Raw genomic sequence first — 20,774 nt, 5'->3', positions numbered from 1 at the left:
CTTTTATCCGTATATTTGGGAGATTAGATATAGTATAACGGTTATAAAATGGCAACCGTACAGAGTTTAAAATGCATCATCCGAGCGTACGGATGATTATTCAATACCCTTTACATGCCCATTTAGATTTGTATCAGTTTATATTCGTATCGATTAAAAGTTGAAAAAGAAATTGAATCCAATAAACCTCAACTTCATTTATCTGTATGCATCAATGGATTGCAAATATTCGACCAGAATGAAATGGTGACGTTATCCGTTTGTTAAGGTCCGTTGACAGATCTTGTTTCCAATATACGGTAAAAAACAGAAAAGGCATTGGATGTATTCCAGTCTGTGGTTTTGACATGAATTAGAAAATTTCATTCGATTTTATTTTGTGTGTGTTACGTCAGCTTGGACAAGATTACCTTTGGAAACAATATTCATACATTTTTGTAAAGCGTATAATATGAAAGGTGATAAAGTATTTGTGTGTACAGGTGAGCTAACGGCAAATGTTCACGGCCCCAGTCAGAAAGTTCCGGTCACCATAGACGCCAGGGGGGACGGCAAACATACGCTTATCTTCACACCGAAAGAGGAAGGTTAGTAATTCAGTTGATACTAACTACAGTGTTAAGTAGAACTTTAGTATTGTATTGTCAGTTTTCACGATGAATCCTAGATAATTGTAGTAAGGTCGTCATTTCGAAACATTATCGAAAGGGTAATTTAATTTATTGACCTTACAGTCAGTGTATACAAAAAAGGGAAAATATGATAGACTGTGATGTAAAAAATATCGGCAGAATTTCGTATAATATTTCATGCTGGTATTTCTAAATTTGTTGTTATAGTTAGATTGATTTTCAGATTTTGGATTGCAAATCTGAACAACTACGTTGTTTAGGGATGATACGATATTAATATCTGATTGGATATGAATCAGTCTGACATGCCACAAACTGTGAAAAAAAATGTAAATTTAAGCAATAACTAACCTGTTTTACATGTTTGCAGGAAAGCACTACATAGACGTCTTCTGGGGTGGTTTTGCTCTCCCGAGGTCTCCATTTCAAGGCTACGCAACACCTTATCGTGAGGAGCCGGAAATCGATGTAACACCAGTGCACGTTAGAGCAACGTCACCTATTCACGTCAGGTTTGTGTCGTAGAGATATTTCTATATTTAGAATGTGACTTGAAACCTTATGCCCATATAACTTATATTCTGCATCTAGCCGAGTCTTTTATTACTTTGCTTGGTAGCTGAACTGGGGGAGCGCATTTGTATGCGTACAGCATGTTTTGTGTATAATGCTTAGACTCAAAGTAATTGGATAATGATAATCACAACAGATCGATAAATCCCTTCTGTACTATTACACCAGTAAACCGGTTGCCATTTTACAATACAGGACAGAGCCAGTAACACGGGACGACTCATTTCGCCGTTCGGAGCCTCCCGGTGGGTACTGGGTTCGAGCTGACAACAGGAGGCCAAATTCTCCTGATAATGGACCTCACAAAGTATACATTCTGGCACCAACCAAATCAGAACCATTAGTAACAAAAGTAAGTATTTCACACTCTTTTTTGCAGTAGACTATAGCTCCTAGTCACACCGTGACCATGATTTGTTGTTACATGCAGACAACTGTTAGAACCACCAGTTAAGAGAATAAAAACAATTCATTTGTGTTGTTGTCAATTGCCAAAATGTTTTGATTACTATAGATGCTGATGACGGGTAAGACATACCTACTTCACAAACCAATTTTACAAATTAGAATTAATAGATATCAGCCGCGCCATGGGAAAACCAACATAGTAGCTTTGCGACCAGCATGGATCCAGACCAGCCTGCGCATCCGCGCAGTCTGGTCAGGATCCATGCTGTTCGCTAACGGTTTCTCTAATTGCTATAGGCTTTGAAAGCGAACAGCATGTATCCTTAGACGCGGATGCGCAGGCTGGTCTGGATCCATGCTGGTCGCAAAGCCAATATGTTGGTTTTCTCATGGCACGGCTCATATGTACTTTGAACTTTGAACTGAAATAATGCAATGGAATGAAAAGACATAAAATATCTGTTTGTGAATTTAAAAAGTCACTTTGGGAATTTTAAAGGCTTTTTGCCCCTTTAGACTTTAGTTTTGACTATTGACAAGCAAGTCATTTAATAACTAACTTTTCTGACTTGACTGCCTATTTTATGTGACAAATGGTACGGAGTTTACTTCGTATACTACAGTAAAACCTGTCTACAAAGACCACTCTCGGGAGAGCCAAAATGTGGCCTTTATTGGGAGGTGGTCTTTATTCACAGGTTAAAATACACTGTAAATGATAAAATGGGAAACAAAACATGTGGTCTATAGAGCCAGGTGGTGTCTGTTCAAAGGTGGTCTTTAACACAGGTTTGACTGTACTAATATTAACGTTTATCAAACTTTTAACATGGGTTCCACAGGATGATAACTATTGATACAGTTTCAATTTCCTACTTACACTTGAAATTTGCAGGCAACAACATTACCACCAACACGTATACGAGTACACAGGCACGGATCGGACATATCACCTTTAACTAAACCTCGCCACTACCTGCAACCAAAACGCTCTGGAAGTATATACTCGGGGAGCTCTGGTACGTACCCAGTGTGTTTTGTTAGTTTGTTGTTTACATAGTTGGTAATACATAGCTGTTTTCTTAACACGAGTAGTATGGTACTAATATCCCTTCATAACAGGTGTGATTTGCATTTTTAATTCACCTTCTGTCTACTTCATTACAGATGCTGTCGTTATCATCTTGTAAATGCCTAGTACAGGAAATATTAGTTTTAATACATGTGCGTGCTGTGTTAAACTCTTTAGAGTTAGGATATTTTCTTTTCAACGAGTGTCTAACATTTGAATCTGGTGTGTTCTTCAGGTATAAACTCTCAATGATACGTTTAAAGATTATATGACCTATACTACCAATGAGTTAAAAGTTAAAACACAGTCTAACCTCTTTATCTCGAATTGCAAGGAACCAAGCGTTTTTTCTGAGGTAACCGAAATTCGACTTAAATGATACTTGTCGCAAGTGTTTTTCGCTAAAGCCTCATATATGTTTACGTGTAAATGAGACATATACATTTATATACACTTTGAGATAATAACCAGTTTGAAATACACTTTAAAAGTATCAAATACAGGTAGTAATTCGACAGACAGGGCATCTACTAGTAGTTTACTTCCACACAGCCGAATTCTCAATATGCCCTTTAAGACTTTAACATACTCATTAACATATCATTAAGGAGGAATTTTGACGGGACTTGAAAATTTTTGATACGAGATAAGCGAGTTTGAGATACTGAGATTAAACTGTGTATAACATGTCGATATAGGTACATTCAGAAATGTTTCCTCATGCATTATACCGGTTTTACAATTTTTCCTGTGTAGCTACTGGTATCATTGTATGTGTAGATAAATCGGACTAAAGTAGATCGTGGGAGAGCGCCGATCTACGGATCTCGGGGTCGTTAGTTCGATCCCCGGGCGGGGCATATGTTCTCCGTAACGATTTGATAAAAGACATTGTGTCAAAATCATTGGTCCTCCGCCTTTGATTCCTATGGGGAAGTTGGCATTAACTTGCCGAGAACAGGTTAGTATTGGTATAGAATCCAGGAAAACTGTAACATAACTGAATTAATGTTGAAAAACAAAAAAAGTAGATCGTTGAGAGTTTATACTTTTAGAATTTTTATTAACACTACACATAGACCCCTCTCCCTTCACAGTTTCTGCTAAATCGGAACCAAAGAAGAAGAAAGAGCCCGATGTTCTTATAACTCGTCTTCCCCGAGTTACACCCAGTTATCACTATGAGCCAGCCAGTACACCAGATTTATATGTGTATCAAACAAGTCCCCAGAGTTCGTCACCACCATCGGTGTCGCCATCTTATATATATGCCAAACCTCAGAAATCACCGAGAGACCAAGGTAAATATCTAAAAGATATAGGTAGCATTTCAAGTACTGATTATTTTGGATAACGTGTCATTTAGAGAGATTGATATAAACACATTTGAACAAGTTATCTTGCTGACAATGATCTATCATCACATAAAATGTAATTATTTCCTAAATAAGTAATTGCTTTATTTTTATTAAACAACAGATGTGTCTGTATAAATGTGCTAAACTGGCATATTATCTCAGAAGGTTAGTACTTGGCTACAAGCCAATAGTACAACTGTACATGTGTACATGACCAGTTTCCGAAATTCGTCAGCACCATGTGAAAGACCATCGCAGTAATTGTTTATTTAGACAATAATAGGTCGCCTAATGCATACTATTTCCTTTCCTATTTTAGAGGTTCTGAGATATTTAATACATGAACAAAAATCACTTATCAAATACGGATGCTTCTTACATTCATCTAATATGAGCTCTGTCTGGGTGAAAGTCTTTCACCAAATGTCGATCAACCGGTGAAACTTTCTTGGATATGAGATCTGGGGAAAATGCTCAGTTTAGTACTGCGGTTCTTATGTCACAAATTAAGTTCAAATTTCCATGTATGTCATGCAACATCAATGCAGATGATCTAAGACCAAAAAGGAAATGGCATTTTATTAGGAATTCGTTTCAAGCTACATGTATGACTTCTGATACTAATTTGCCAATAACATATGCCATTTTCATTTCTATTGTGTAACAGTTTTATAATATATCCTTCATGAAATTCATTGCAAAGCTTTTGTCTTTCCTGCTTTCTGATCATATTAGTTTGAGACTTGATTGATCCTTGCTACACCTTCTTCAACGTATCGACATATTATCTTTTGAATCATTATGCCAATTAACAGGTGCTAATCCGAAGGTTGTTCTCCGTGGAAAAGGTCTGAAAGAAGCTGAGCTAGACAAGCCTGCGACATTTACAATAGATGGCCGTCAAGCCGGCCCAGGTAAGTGTAATATGATTGTAGACAGCTTTTTTAATTACAATGTGTAATAGACAGTAACATTCCTCTGTTAAAGTTTCGCAGGTCTGGCTTTGATCTTTATCATGGTAACATGTGGATTATGCTTGCCCGCATAAACTAACTACTTTTATTACTTGCGTGAAGGATGTTACTCTCAATCACTTCAGTGTTTGCGCAAAATGTCTTGTTCAGCTTTGTGACTATATGTTTCAAGCATATATGCCTTGTAACGTCAGTCGGTCATAAATGTTAGTAACATTACAGGTAGATTACAAGTTAGACTAGAAAGTATGGAGAACATTCATAGAACTGGTATAGTATTCCAGTGTGGAGCAGATAAACATGTATCTTTTGATGACGATGATGAGGTTTTCTTACCCAATGGTATATAGTGTGACATACCCAGGCTTACTTCACTGACTCGAATTTCTTCTTTTTATAGCACACCAATAATTAATTTGCTCATTGACAAGGTGAGCTATTGTGATCACTCACCGTCAGTCTTCAGTCGGTACTTCCTTCATCCCTCAGATCCCTCAGATTAAGTATTTTCTTCTAACAAGAGGAAGCTGATGAAATTTGGTGGAAGGTTAAACTCGAAAAATCTTCAAATAACTTCTCCTTAACCGCTTGTCAGACTTTAAAATTATTTCAAACAAATATCCTAAGGTGACTGCCACGATTGTTCAAAACATTCTTATTCATCAAAATATATACTCTAATGGAAATGGTCACTTTTCCCTATATATGTGGATATGTAAAGGTGGAAACTTGAGCTACCTCGTAACACACATCCAAAAAATTGCTATCAGAGGGCATTGCCACTTTTCCTTACATGTGTACATTAGAAACTTGAAAATGAAATGTTCCTGAAGTAAACGCTTTACATAGATTGTTCATACTACTGCGATTTGTCAAATACAGAACCCAAAAGAGCTAAAAACCACTGATCCGATTTTGAAATAAATTCACAAAAGGGTTATACTCTATTGCAATTGTTGAAAAACCATCTAATTTGTCACAAAAAGACATTGATTTTGTAATGTTTTTTTTTCATTGGAAAACCTATAGAAGTCTCCTGAATCTTCAGGCCAGATCTCAAAGTAATTTGGCAGAAATGTTTATTCTTAGACCTGTTTAACCTGTCAACTCTGGTGAGCGATACATGTCTTAGACTAAAAGTTTGATTTCACAAACTAAACTGTCTGATATTTCAAGTCATCTTTGGTTTGTTTCATTTGTGTAAATTGTATGATCAATGTTTCCTTTTTGCCACCAAGAACCACTAATATTCCATTGAACATAATATAAAACCTACATATTTCGAAAAGAATTTAAGCGAAATAATTTCAAGAAACTTTATAAATTTATCTGGCATAAAAGTACATCGTACATGAGGTGTTTTTTTTTCAAATTCAGCAATACTTGATTAGTATTAAAGACATCCGGGCACATAAAAGACATATTTATTTCAGTTAGTTATTGAATCGAATTTTGGAATATTTACTTCGTATTGTAAATTGTAAATACCTTGTACAGATATTCTGATGCTAAAATTTAATTCACGTTTCCTGATATAGGCTCTAGTCCCAGGACGGGCATTGAATTTCAATATGGAGCCAAAAATCATGTTTCTTTTGATGACGATGTAGAAGGTATAAATGTGTGAATGAATTTTTGTGTGGAACTGTAGAGATATTTGTTTGATGTTTGCATTGTTTAACTAACACAAAATATTGACAGTGTTACATGTTTAATTTATAAGCACATTCATTAGGAGTAGGTAAACACATTTAATTTTAGCATTTTGTCCATTTTGAACAATAATATTTGCATCATAGGGTGTGTCAAAAGTTCATTCACAACGAATTCATTTGTCGTTGAATTAAACGATAAGTCATTTGCAGTTTAATAAATGCTGTTCTAGAAATAGTGTTCACTTCACGAAACGAAAAGATGTTATCTTATCACACTTGTATTTGCTCTGCTATATCTAGATGTACGAACAAATTTAAAACTGGGCAAGCGTGACGCTTGATGCTTTTGGCGCACTTACAGTTTGATAAAAGTATAAAAAAATATTTTCCGATATCCTGATGTTATGAATTCAGCATTTTAAAATATCTTGTAACAACAGAGGGCTTTATATTTTATGTTTGCAGGCAATCACAAGCAACTATATCCTGCTGCCTGTTTATTAATATATTTTAGGCAAGGTTATAATATTTATACGTCTTTACAAAGAGTTTTTATGGATCATCAAATAATTATTCAATATAAAAGCTATTCTTCTTGAAACCGGAAAAAAATGACCTTGAAAACGAACATTAACACACTAAAGCAAGGTATAGCGTAGTCATTTCCGCACCAGTAAAGCTACAAACTGCACATTCCACTTGGCATTGAAACAGTTCTCATATCTTTTTTAAAGAATAGAAAGAGATTTACATTGATGTTCACATAAAAAAAGATAAACTTACAAAAACACAATTTGGACTATTCCCGTACTTTACTTTCTAAGCCATTTAATGTTTCGTATGTTCAGATAAACCATTTATTCAAGTAACGCCCTGGCGTTTTTACACAATTTCTAAAATTCGGTAAAGTCCGCCTAAAATATTGGGGGAAAATCCCATTGGTTTTTCAAAACATTCGACTAGAAGCCAAGTATATCCAATTGGATCAAGGTGGCCTGTTCCTTAATTTTTGTTAATTTGTATATAAATATTTATTGAAAAACTTATAGTTCACTGAATCCTTATCTAACAGACAGATAAAAGCAAAATATTACATGTCACTTAGAAATTATACTGAAGTTTACAAAGATATTTTGAATGGCTAATTAGGCAATGCAGTACGTATGTAAGAAGGTATATCTTTGGAGATGTCTTACTTTTGGAAAAATATCCAATCGGAAAAAATCCGGTTCGAAAATCGTCTTGGCGGACATTTTCCACGGTAAAAATGGACAAAACTCCAGTTGCATATTTTGAAAGTTCTAAGCCATTTAATGTTTTGTATGTTTAGATAAACCATTTATTCAAGTAACGCCTTAGCGTTTTTACACAATTTCTAAAATCCAGTAATGTCCGCCTGGAAAAAGTCTGGTACGCTAAAAATATTGGAGAAAAGTCCCATTGGATTTTCAAAACATCCGACTGGAAGCCGTATATCCAATTGGATCAACGTTGAATGTTCTTTAATTTTTATCAATGTGTATATAAATATTTATTCGTTATCTACCAGACATACTAAAGCAAAACATTACATGTCACTTAGAAATGATTATGAAGATAGCTTGAAGGATGTTTAGGCAATGTAATACGTATTTATGAAGGAATTTCTTTGGAGATGTCTTGATATTATGTTGGAGACTACCGTGGTGATCATCAGCAGTGTTTTTGCAGATCCATGCACTTCATGATCAACAACCACAAACACAAAAAGACAACAATTTTTGGGATTGCAATCTAGTTGTTTAATATGTCGTGCAAATGCCTGAAACTTGTTCATGCATTCTTTATTTTTGGTATTACTCTCTAGGTCTCGAGTTATCTCTTTCTTTTCATTTAAATAGATTCGATACGAACCCATAGTGAACTATTACTTTCTTTTCCAACAGGCAAAACATATGATATAAAACAAATAATTATGCAAAAGTCAGGAAATTAATGCTTTTCGGGCTTAAGCTTGATTATAAATTTATCAGTATCAGCTTTCATCGTACCGGTGAGGGCCGGAGCATTAATAGTAATATGAAAATATATAGTTCTTCCACTGACCTGCTGTATACATGCACTCCATTTAAAGATTTATAACTTGTATAAAACGTAATAAAACTATTAAAAAGATTTTTGGAAGCATAGAACGCAGAAATAATAACAGACTCGGTTTAATTTCGACACTGATAGCCATTGGCAATATTTTCACATTGGCTGCAACGGTTACAGTGCCTCAGTAGCCAGGTGGAAGAGTGTCCACTGGCTTCTCTTCAGAAACGAGATGTCTAGAGTGACAAATATACATATGTACTGGTACAGAATCCAGAACACTGGTTAGGTTAACTGCCCGCCGTTACATAACTGAAATACTGTTGAAAAACGGCGTTAAACACAAACATTTGTTATAGAGCTAGTTTCACAATAGACCTAAATTAAATTTGGAAAAAAAATAATGGTTAAAACTCTATTTTCAATGGTAACTATTAGTGGCTCCATATAGAGGCCGTGCAAAACGTACCATTTGTATCGGTAATCGAAACAATTATTTCCGATGGCTTCTAATGACAAAACTCCGAGTGCGGCCAAGGTGGCATTTTAAAAAGTGGTATCTAAAAATTTATGCTACTTTATTTTGAATTTTGATTTTGAAAACAGACTACATCTTAACAAAGAAGTATAAAATACACAGAATGGCAGCTGGCTGTAATCTCGCGTGAGCTCGTGTCAGAGCGTGATTCGGCGTTATCTTACTAAAAACAAACATCGGCGAGCATGGAGTTACAATTCGTACCTTTAAAACTACATTTAAAATACATGTTAGCTTCTAAAACAAAATTAGTTTAATGTGAAATGGTCTTAAGACACGAAGTACACGTTTTTTTGCCATCGAAAGAAGCGTGGTCATACGGTGATAATTATTTTACCGATGAATAATTGCTTTCGCATACAAAATGGCGCGTGGAGAAAGCGCCACTTCCGGTAAACGAGATCTCGTTTTTTTGTCAAGGGAGGTTGGCGAGATTTGCACTATATGCCTTTCAAGTTGCCAATCTATTTATTTTTATAGCTCTTTGATCTTAATAAGTGTAGGTATCTCTATCATGATATTTACACTTACATACAACAATGTGACTTTGTTAAATTGCCTTTTGAAAGTTTACTAGAACAAAGCATATTTAATAAGAATTTATTTTTTAGTTTTGTTACTTCAGCTGATGGTTGCTAAGTAATATTTCATAATTCTCTTCAGGCGAACCAGAAGCTCGGGTTCACAGCATCCGGTCAGAGCCTCCAGTTCATATCAAGCCAACAGGACCCAAGCAATATCAGTGCACGTACACACCAAAGTAGGTTTACTACTATCACAAAACACATTATTATGTGTACGATTATACCAAAAAATAACGATAAAGTAAAAGACTTTCCAATAGTGTTTTCTTAAAAGAGAATATTGCTTCACTATGTGACAAAACTAAGAAAGTTTACTCTATGACGTCGTCCTGTATTTATAATGTACTCGATCCAAAAACAAATGAAATCGAAGCATATGTCCTTGTAGCTTATTTCAACTACGCCCTAAAATGAAATAGTAAAAGTAACATTATAGAAAGTTCACCTTTTTAATGAATTAAATTGATACTCACTGATTTCAGAGTTCCGGGTGCATACTTGCTTGACATAAAGTGGAATGGAAAACCACTAAAATGTTGTCCTTTCAAAATTGATGTCAAGAATCCCGTTTATCCAGAAAAAGTAGGCGTGACGGGAGATTTGAAGGGCGGAGTTGTAGGGAAAGATATTGATCTAAAAATAGATCCACGTGACGCGGGGCATGGTAAGTAATAAGCAAATGGAACAAAACCAAAACCTTTACTAACAGATTTTCTCTATTCCTACTTCGTTGTATCTTTTATACTTTTCTAGTTGACATTTAATTTATTAAATGTTAATCATTTAACACTTTTCTAATTTCACTGTATCGGTAAACTACACTTTCATAAAGACTTGTGAATAACTGACTATTTAGTTTATCAGCTAAGATATTAATAAGTTGTGATGTCATATATAGAACCAGGACAACAAATTGACGACAGTAAGTAACCTTTTCAAGGTCATATGCAAACTTCCTAACTTATAGTTTTGGGATACATCGCCGTTAGAGGTATCAATACATTCTCAAAACCGAGTCATGATATCAACAAGCACATTTATTTTCTGATTTCTGTCCGTATATAAAACACGACACAAAGTTTGCATTTGACATCTTGTTTACAAAATTAACATGTAGTATTTATTTGGGAATACTACCATATTACCAATATTCGGGACTGTGTGAGTAAATACATATACGGCATGTGTAAACAATGGGCAAATAGGGTTTGACATTGGATAATGAAGGAAACTAAAATTGTGTTTGCTAACTTTCTTAGCAAAATGCATAATGTTAAGTTAGACTTTGAAAATATACTTGTGAATATATGTGGATGTGGAGCAAACAATAATAGGTAAAAGTGAATAACACGTAGCAAAGATTTATACATTGTGGACGGATGGTGATCGTTTCAAGATATTTATACTGTGTCAGTTTTACAACCTGTGCATTTTTTTAAAAATCATTGCATATTTTCCTTTCAAAAGGCCTGATTCAAAATGACTGTACCTGACTTAAGTATTACAACAAAAGTTTTGCCAAGCAGCATTATCTAGCACTTGGTGTAAAACTATATCAAGACCCAGTCTAGCATGACATGTAGCTTGAATGCCATTGTGATATTTTGTTTGCCGGTGCCGTCTATCGGTCAAGCAGAAGCAAACGTTATGGGGCAAGTTTTCCTACCCCAAGCTGGATTTCAAAATATTTTAACATTGCCCTTTACTTAGAACAAACGCTTAGATTGTCTGACATTTAAAAAGCTTCGGATACAATATTCAAAAAACAAAAACTGCAAGTACCATTCGTTAAACTTAACACTGTTTATACGTTATGTATGTTTTGAGAATTTTGTTTTAAAATGCGCAAGTCATACTCTGGGGACATGGTGATTGTTATTTCGAAATCAGAGTACTAAAAAGTTTTAATTTGTATACCTGAATGTTACCTTTCATTTTTTCATTACTTAGACACATTTCGTTTTCATCATTTATAATTAAGAATCGATGTCAACCAATCAGATTTCATTATCAACGTTCCTTACTTATTGTTACTATTAGCAACATTAAGCGCATTTCATTATAAATGTTATTCAGAATTTGTCACGTATTATCAATTACTTTCACTATGACAGTAGGCTGCACTTTAACCTGGGATGGGAGATTTAATCAGTTAATTACTAATTAATTGTGGTGTCTTATATAGAACCAGCCCAAAGCAAAGAAGACAGTAAGTAACCTTTTGTAAGGTCATATGCAAACTCTTTTTATTCTTTGCACAATTTTGTCGCTGGAGCAGTAAATAAAAGATAACTACCTGGAAAATATAAAAATATTGTAGAAATTTTGAAATTTCCCTAGATAAATACCAGCAGTATGGAATGGGACATTAAGAGTACAAAACATGTTATTGGAGTATAATGTACGATACATAATGGCGTATTTGTATCAACATTTGAAAACGACTTTTGTAACGTTTGCATACGACATAATTGCACGTTTTATTTCAAAATTATCATGCAGATTTTTATATAACTACTTATATTCCTTTTTATACTATTTTGTTTGGGAATATGTTTGCGGATGTTTTAGAAAGCATGTGCAAAGTTGCTTATTATTAGAAACAAAGTGGACAAACATTATGAAGAATGGTAATGAAACATCTGCATCCATATATCTTGAAGTTAAGACAAAGGTGCAGTAACGTTTTCAGATTATAGATAAAGAAAACAGTATCATTTCTTATACAATATTAAATATGTACGGTTGTTGCAAAAGTCTTTGTCAGTCTTCGAAAAGAAATTGGTTAAAGCATAAAACATAAACTATGTAGATTTGATCTTATAAAATTATTCTGAATAAATTTGAATATATTTAGGATTACAAACTGATAGATAAATTTCCGACTACAATAGTGTCAGTAAATAGAAATTGAAAAACGGAGAACTGTTACAACATATGTTTTTTTTCTTTCCTTGAAAATGGTAGATTTTGCCTGTTTGGCAATATAATTTGATCGTTAGCACAGCTATATCGAGGGTTCAACGCAATAAGGGCGTATCTACATATAATAATCATATGTAGATACGCCCTTATTGCGTTGAACCCTCGATATGTGTTTATTTGATTTGATTATGAGCTATGTGTAATATGAAAATGCAATGTCAATTAAAATAACAAGTTTTCAATGTAATGTCCAGTAAGAAGTTCAGTTTACACTTGAATATCTGTGATAAAGACTTAGATTTCATTTTTTTCCTGTTGTGCATGTGATATAGAAGTCTACCTTGGTAACGTATCTTATGTCAATATGCATGCCTGTCAATGGTATGTGATTTCATTTGATACACAAAATGACATTATGCACGGGTAGCATCATTATTAAAAGGAAATGTTTTCCATGTACAAAAGTTCTACATAGTACTTACTTTTGTTTCAGATAATATTGGTAATTTATAAATATACGTACATAATTTCATAACAATAATTACTAAAATAAACAAACATTAAATAAAAGGGGCGTTTTTAAGGTTTCTGAAACGCATATTGGTGATTAATTACCACAAGACGGTACAAGACTCTACGAAGTCTAAATGCAAGCATTACTTAACTATAAATGCATCTCGTACCTCTGTGGTACCATTAGAGGTTCTTTTCAGGTGTTCAGTCAAAAAAAGATTTGTCATAAAAACGTATTTAGTGCGTTTTGAACTTTTCAAACGCTCCTTATAAATATTGTATAATATATTCTTTGGTTATAATATTTGTTTCTCTAATATTACAAAGTACGGCATATATTAGCATCTTTTTATATATCTGTTCTATCTTTTTTCCCTTCTACCATTTTACAGATTACAAAACTCGAGCAATCATTTCAAGTCGTAATAAATTCATCCAGTTTGTTTACGAATACACAGAGATTTATACGAGTTTTTGCTTATCATATTTCAACATTTCCATGCATGCCAAATACTCGTTATATTACTTAGTACTCTATATTAAGAAAAATATAGCATGAACTTAGCATAAAACTGAGTATTTCCAAGAATTGTGTGTGCTTATCGTGAACGCATTTTTTTTTATTGAGAATTATCCCTCTAATGAGCTAAGTGGCACAGAAATGATTTCATTTCACAAAATGTTATAAGCATGTTATCAGATGTTACCCATTCAATGTTTGACAGTATATATACAATTAGGCTATATCGTACACATTGTAAATAGTTTTAGAGAATGAAAACAAACGTATATTATAGTATATTTGCATGCCGGGTCTATAATTGGATATACATATATTACTGATTTCCCAGATTAAACAACCACATCGAGACAAAATGTAAGATGTTGAATGATGCATTACACTTTCTTGAAGTTCGTAATAAATGCTCTTTCGAGTCTTATGAATGGCAGAAAAAAATGTTTAAAGGCACAACCTGCAAATGGCAAAATTTATATCACATTTTTTGCAATGAAAACGATATAAGCTGCATTACAGTCTTTTAAAAGTTTTCCAACGTTCTGGACATACCACAGCTTCCAACAAAATTTACTGCACTACCGAATTCCAACACTTTTTGTTGCGATGTGGTTCGTAGCATTTTGGTCACCCAACTACATAGAAAAATAAATTATAATTCATTAAAAAAAAGAAAACAATTTTCATTACAAAATACAATATTATAAGATTTCTTATCACATAAGTATCAGTGGCAAGATAGGCACACAGTATAAAGTCATATGTCCATATCAAATTTCATTTATTTACTAAACAAGTCTTACAGTTACTGCATCATCTTAGCATTATTAAATATACAATTTACAATTTTATTACTTCCAGGGGAGTTAACCATTGATTGCAAGGATCCGGACGGCCTGGATGTACCTGTTCATCTTACGGACAATTTCGACGGGACGTACAGACTTAAAGTGAAACCAGAAAAGCTTGGAAAACACATACTTAGTATAAGGCTAAACAAACAGCATGTTTTTGGTATCCATTTTTTCATGTCTACTTTCTGTTAAGTACCTTTATTAGCGATGTTAACTTTGACCTAAGGAAACAAGCTGCCAGGATTGAAATAAACATCATAAACCGTCATGGTTTTAAGCGTTGACTTAAAACAATGCAGACTAGCGGTTATAACTGAATCATCTTTATTTAATGAGGCGTGTGGGATAACAACAAAGCGTTTTTGACATTTTCAAATGCATAGTGGACGAAAAAAAGAAACAATTAATGAAGTTTCAATGAGTAAAATAGGCCTTTAAATTCACAAGATATATAAAATCTTTAAACGAGACTTCATTTTCATTGTTTCTTTCTTCCTTTTCATTCATGTTCTATAGATATCTATCTTTGCAATGTCAAATACAGGGTCCGAAAACAGGACAATTTGGATAAAAGACTTTCATTTTGCAATGAGTCGTGTTAGTTACGAATTTCGTCTTCAGGACGCAAATTGAGTCAAGTGTCTGATGTTTATACTGTTCCTTATTACAGGTACAAACAAGAACGACAACTTTATAAACCATGGGGATTTAACAGGATTGTTTTATGTTTAAACTTATTTATATTTCAAAGTTGCGTTTACATACTTAGATTCTCATTAGCTACATTTCTTCTTTCAGATTTTAAACTGACTCACCACATATATCTTTTCATTTGATAGGAAGTCCCTTTGCGATAGAGATACATCCGACCGCACCTCATGGCAAGATTAAAGTCTGGGGTCCAGGTCTTGAAAGTGGTGTGTTCCCAGAATATCAAGGTTATTTCTTCGTAGATGCTACGGGTGCTGGCGGCGGTGAACTGCATGTGAGCGTGATGGGACTGAAAGGTAAATGCGGAGTACCACGCTTTCATATGAAAGATATCAACATCAGATAGTGTTCCCTTCTTGCCATCCTTAGATTTCTCATGAATCAGACATTATAAAGGGCTTTCGTACTTCGGGCGTGTCGTTTAAAGTAAAGAATGCGATCATACAGAAGCGAGTGGTGGAGAATGATTGATGTTGCACATTTAATTCGTTAATGAACATCATCAAACTGAGTCTTTTGTTATTTTGCTTCGGTCAATTATGCTTCGGACGGATTTTGTAGTGGATGGTTTTTTTTTAAGTTGTAATGGCCTACGCATACACTGAGGTCTCTGAAACGCACAGGTTTACAGAAAATAATCTTGATACATGTAGTTCATTTAGAAGAGGGCGTGATGTATTTTTGTGCCCCCGATGAGTGGTGGGGGCATAAAGATTTGCTCTTGTCCGTCCGTCCGTCCGTCCGTCCGAAGTTCGTGACGCGCCTAGCTCAAAAAGCATTTGATATAAATTGATGAAACCTTGCATGAGTCATGATCATGATATGAACTTGCGCACCTTCTATTTTTCATCTGGGTCCCCTCCCTATTTCAGAGTTATGGCCCCTGAAATACATTTGTAGTCAAAAAATTTCACCTTGTGACGCGCCTAGCTCGAAAAGTATTTGATATAAATTGATGAAACCTTGCATGAGTCTTTATCATAATATGAACGTGCGCACCTCCTATTTTTCGTCGGGCTCCGACCCCTATTTTTAGAGTTATGGCCCCTGAAATAATCAAAACTGCACATTTTCACCTTTTGACACGCCAAGCTCAAAAAGTATTTGATATAGATTCATGAAACCTTGCATGAATCTTAATCATGATATGAACTTGCGCACCTCCTTTTTTCATTGGGTCCGCCCCCTATTTTTAGAGTTATGGCCCCTGAAATTGTCAAAAATGCACATTTTCACCTTGTGACGCGCCTAGCTCAAGATTTATTTCATATAGATTGATTAAATTTTGCATGAGTCTTTATCATGATATGAACTTGCGCACCTCCTAATTTTCGTCTGGCTCTGACCCCAATTTTTAGAGTTATGGCCCCTGAAATAGGGATGCACATTTTCACCCTGTGACACGCCTAGCTCAAAAGTATTTGATATAGATTCATGAATCCTTGCATGAGTTTTAATCATGATATGAACTTGCGCACCTCCTATTTTTCATTTGGGTCCGCCCCCTATTTTCAGAGTTTTGGCCCCTGAAATAGTAAAAAATGCACATTTTCACCTTGTGATGCATCTAGCTCAAAAAGTTTTTAATATAAATGGTTGAAAACTTGCATAAGTCTTTATCATGATAAAAACTTGCACATCCCTTATATTTTGGCTGGCTCTACCCCCTAATTTTTAAAGTTATGGCCCCTGAAATAGTAAAAAAATGCACATTTTCACCTAATTATGTGCCTAGCTCAAAAAGTATTTCATGTCAATTCATGAAACCTTGCTTGGGTCTTTATCATGATGTGACCTTGCACACTTGGCATTCTTCTTGAAAATCTTAGAGTTTATTACAGAGTTACAGCCCTTGAAATAGCCAAAATAGTGGATTTTTTATTGTGATTCTCATAGCTCAAAAAATATATGGCCTAGAATAATGAATCCTTTTCATAAAATGTTGGTTGAACCTATACCCCATTAAGACTGCAAACATTTGAATTATTTCCCTTATTTGTGACAAATGTACCAATGGGGGAGGGGCACACCCTGTGTCATACAGACACATTCTAGTTTATAAATAAATGGACGTTTAAAATTTCAGGGGCGTTCCATGTTGAGATGAAACGTGCCAGTCAGAAGGATAAGTTGTTTAATTGTCTGTACCATCCTGCGGAACCTGGGATGTACACGATTAACGTGCAATGGTCAGGAAAACACGTGCCAGGAAGTCCTTATACGGTGCTAGTTGCGTCAAATGAAATGGAATTACTAGATTATGGAAGTAGAGTAGAAAGGTGAACATATAACAGTTCTCTTCAATATTGTTTGGATTAACAGATATAATTAAATAACACTAATATTAACTACTCAGTTACATGAGTTTTAGTTAACAGTTTTTTGAACAGTCTAAAGTGCCCAAAATTGCTATGGTTCCCATATTAAATTATATTTCTGTGGAATGTATGTAATACAACGTATTTGTGGATGTCATTGTTGTGACAAATCACTTATTGATAAGAAATTAACTGTATGGCTATATCAGCCACCACAGTATTTACTATGGGACGTTGTTGCCTGTATGAGAAAGTACAATGTTTATTGTGGGGTTTTGTTGCAGATCTATATGAATCTATATGAGAAAGTACAATATTTACTGTGGGATTTTGTTACAGGTCTATATAAGAAACTACAATATTTAATATGGGATTTTGTTGAATATCTATATTAGAAAGTACAATATTTATTGTGGTATTTTGCCGCAGATCTGTATGAGAAAGTACAATATTTACTGCGGGATTTTGTCACAGGTCTATATAAGAAACTACAATATTTACTGTGGAATTTTATTGCAGGTCTGTATAAGAAACTCCAATATTCAATGTGGGATTTTGTTGAATGTCTATATGAGAAACTATAATATTTACTGTGGGATTTTGTTACAGGTCTATATAAGAAACTACAATATTTATTGTAGGATTTTGTTGAATATCTATATGAGAAACTACAATATTTACTGTGGGATTTTGTTGCAGGTCTATATAAGAAACTACAATATTTAATATGGGATTTTGTTGAATATCTATATGAGAAAATACAATATCTACTTTGGGATTTGGTTGCAGATCCAGAGACTCCTCATCAAGAAGTTCGGGAAAACTATCACCAATGAATACAACTCAGAACAGCATTATGTATTGATAATATAATACATGTCATTGAAGTATCATTTTTTGGGATGTCACGGAGAAGTAAATGCTCATAACTTTTGGAATTTGGTAATACTGTCGGTATATATGTGCATCTGCCATAATCAAAATGTCCAGGCATACACCAGGACAAATGTTTCAACATGTACCGATAGAATGCAATTTGAAAATGTTCATGGTTTAAACAGAGAAGGGTAGCATATAATAAACAATGACTGACACACATATTTAAATGCTTAGAAGCTGTATGCTTGCCAATAAAATGCAAATATCAACACGTACAGGAATAGATATTGACCACATAGCTATCCTCACCCAGAGACTTACAAGTATGTTTGTTCCTGGTTTCGAAGGATTCAAACATTGTTCCAAAATGGACAGCATATGCTACCTCGCACCAACTTGGTTTGGATAACATACACCAGCGGCATTTTTTATATTTCATATGTAATTATTTGTATGCTTCAATATACAGTTTCCACTTTATTGCAACTTCTACATTTTACACTGCTTTGATTTTAGTACCTTCTAAAGTTGTATGGTTACCATTGTACGATGTCAGCGTATTTTATCAATTGTAATATTTTCATTTTATTCTTTACATTTATCTATTTTAGTGAAGTTTTGTATTCGCTGTCGAAAAATGACGTCATTGTGTATTTAATATTGAAGAAAGATGTCATTGTGTTTCACTATCGAAGAATGACGGTATTGATCATATTGTTGATCTCTTGTAGAATAGTGTAGTCAAACATAGGTTGCGTTTTGTATTCATAGACTGCTCGAATCAATATTCAATTGGTTAAACATTTAATTAGAATATGCATTTTTGAAAATACACTTTATGGGATATTGCTGTTGCTGTGTGTACATGTGGCTGGTTGTTTACGATTTTTCAGAGTTTACCCAATATAGATCCTTTCAAACATTGTTTATAACAGCAACAAACCCATATCATAACTAGAGTCTATATGTTGATCATGATATATTTCATTTTACTGTTTTTTATTTATACTATTAATGAAAAGGACAGTCTTGTCAAAATTTGTCCAGTTCTTTTCTACTTTTTTCTTCTCTTACTAGAAAAATCTACTCTTCTTTCTTATAATCAAAGAATGACCTGGCCATGGAAATAATTAAATAAATTTGAATGTTTATTGTCTCAATATATACAATCTAAACTCAATTTTGTATTTCAATTCTGAGGCTGTCTGTCTGACAGGTACATTCAAACGAACTGTTCTTGTAATTCCTTTTCTCTTTTAAAAGGTTTAATGCAACTATTTGCTTCAGTATAAACATTACAAAGCTTCGAGTCACCGGATTTGTACAAATTGATATCATATACTCATATGAATGGTCATTTCAATTCAAAATAGATTTCCGACATTTTTTACATTTTAAAACCCATTATTCAGGCAAGGCAAATTATTTGGGCTTGTGCTAGCGCTGGTGATGTGAATGTTTAAAAATGTTAATTTAAAATCTTTTGTTCTTGTTTAGCATATATACATAGTTAATACTGGATACAAAAACAAGTTGCATAATGATATCTTTAAATACTTCTACAACATGGTGCTGTTTAAATGTGTGTTTATATTTTTGACTATATACATGTACAATTTTAATTAAATCATATATTTTATATTTTAGTACAACTCGCAAGTAGTGCAAAATTAGTTTAGTATATAAGAATACAAATATTCTCATGGTAAATGTACTAGTGCGTCAATATACAATGCTTATTTACTACGGATTATTTGTTGAGATGATTTCTTTGATATTATATATATATATATAAGTGTATGTAGTTCTTAAATAACACATAAAGTTGTATACAAAAAACTTTTACTGATTATATATATTTTAACGTACGACTATAGTGATGACATATATGTATGCTATTTTATTACCGAAATGCTGAACTCAATAAAGCAATGGAAAACTCATTGGGTTTCTGTTTTTGAGGTTTTATATTACCCTATACGGTCTTGCTCTACCATTAGAAACGACATATTTCCTTTTTATACGTTCATGTGCTACCATAAGAGATTACATGTTTCCTAAAACGTTCTTGCGCTACCTCTAGAGATTACGTATTGCCTTATACGTTTTTTGGCTACCGCTACTAACGTTCTCGCGCTACAATTACAGATTGCACATTTCCATACACGTTCTTGCGCTACAGTAAGACAT

General features: G+C 34.0%; 1 protein-coding gene across 10 annotated transcripts in view; it reads left to right on the top strand.

The window, feature by feature from the left end:
* Positions 1 to 20,527, top strand: part of LOC123556031 (filamin-C-like) — a 60,647-nt gene extending 40,120 nt beyond the window's left edge. For 3 of the 10 annotated variants that reach the window (XM_053547645.1, XM_053547648.1, XM_053547654.1), the window contains 15 exons: positions 483 to 587; positions 1,003 to 1,144; positions 1,401 to 1,557; positions 2,509 to 2,632; positions 3,783 to 3,986; positions 4,859 to 4,957; positions 6,556 to 6,630; positions 9,947 to 10,043; positions 10,350 to 10,531; positions 10,766 to 10,789; positions 12,053 to 12,076; positions 14,684 to 14,836; positions 15,516 to 15,683; positions 17,474 to 17,666; positions 18,495 to 20,527. In XM_053547645.1, the coding sequence (XP_053403620.1) occupies positions 483 to 587; positions 1,003 to 1,144; positions 1,401 to 1,557; positions 2,509 to 2,632; positions 3,783 to 3,986; positions 4,859 to 4,957; positions 6,556 to 6,630; positions 9,947 to 10,043; positions 10,350 to 10,531; positions 10,766 to 10,789; positions 12,053 to 12,076; positions 14,684 to 14,836; positions 15,516 to 15,683; positions 17,474 to 17,666; positions 18,495 to 18,570 (1,823 nt within the window). In that variant the 3' untranslated portion in view covers positions 18,571 to 20,527. Of the gene's footprint in view, positions 1 to 482; positions 588 to 1,002; positions 1,145 to 1,400; positions 1,558 to 2,508; positions 2,633 to 3,782; positions 3,987 to 4,858; positions 4,958 to 6,555; positions 6,631 to 9,946; positions 10,044 to 10,349; positions 10,532 to 10,765; positions 10,790 to 12,052; positions 12,077 to 14,683; positions 14,837 to 15,515; positions 15,684 to 17,473; positions 17,667 to 18,044; positions 18,298 to 18,404 lie in introns of those variants that run through there. The other 7 variants (XM_053547650.1, XM_053547651.1, XM_053547647.1 and 4 more) reach the window with 7 other exon arrangements.
* Positions 20,528 to 20,774: the final 247 nt, after the last annotated feature.

The sequence above is a fragment of the Mercenaria mercenaria genome, chromosome 7 (assembly GCF_021730395.1).
Source record: "Mercenaria mercenaria strain notata chromosome 7, MADL_Memer_1, whole genome shotgun sequence".
NCBI lineage: Eukaryota > Metazoa > Mollusca > Bivalvia > Venerida > Veneridae > Mercenaria > Mercenaria mercenaria.
The sequence above is the reverse complement of the archived record's forward strand: the minus strand, read 5'-3'. Positions and strand labels throughout refer to the sequence as shown.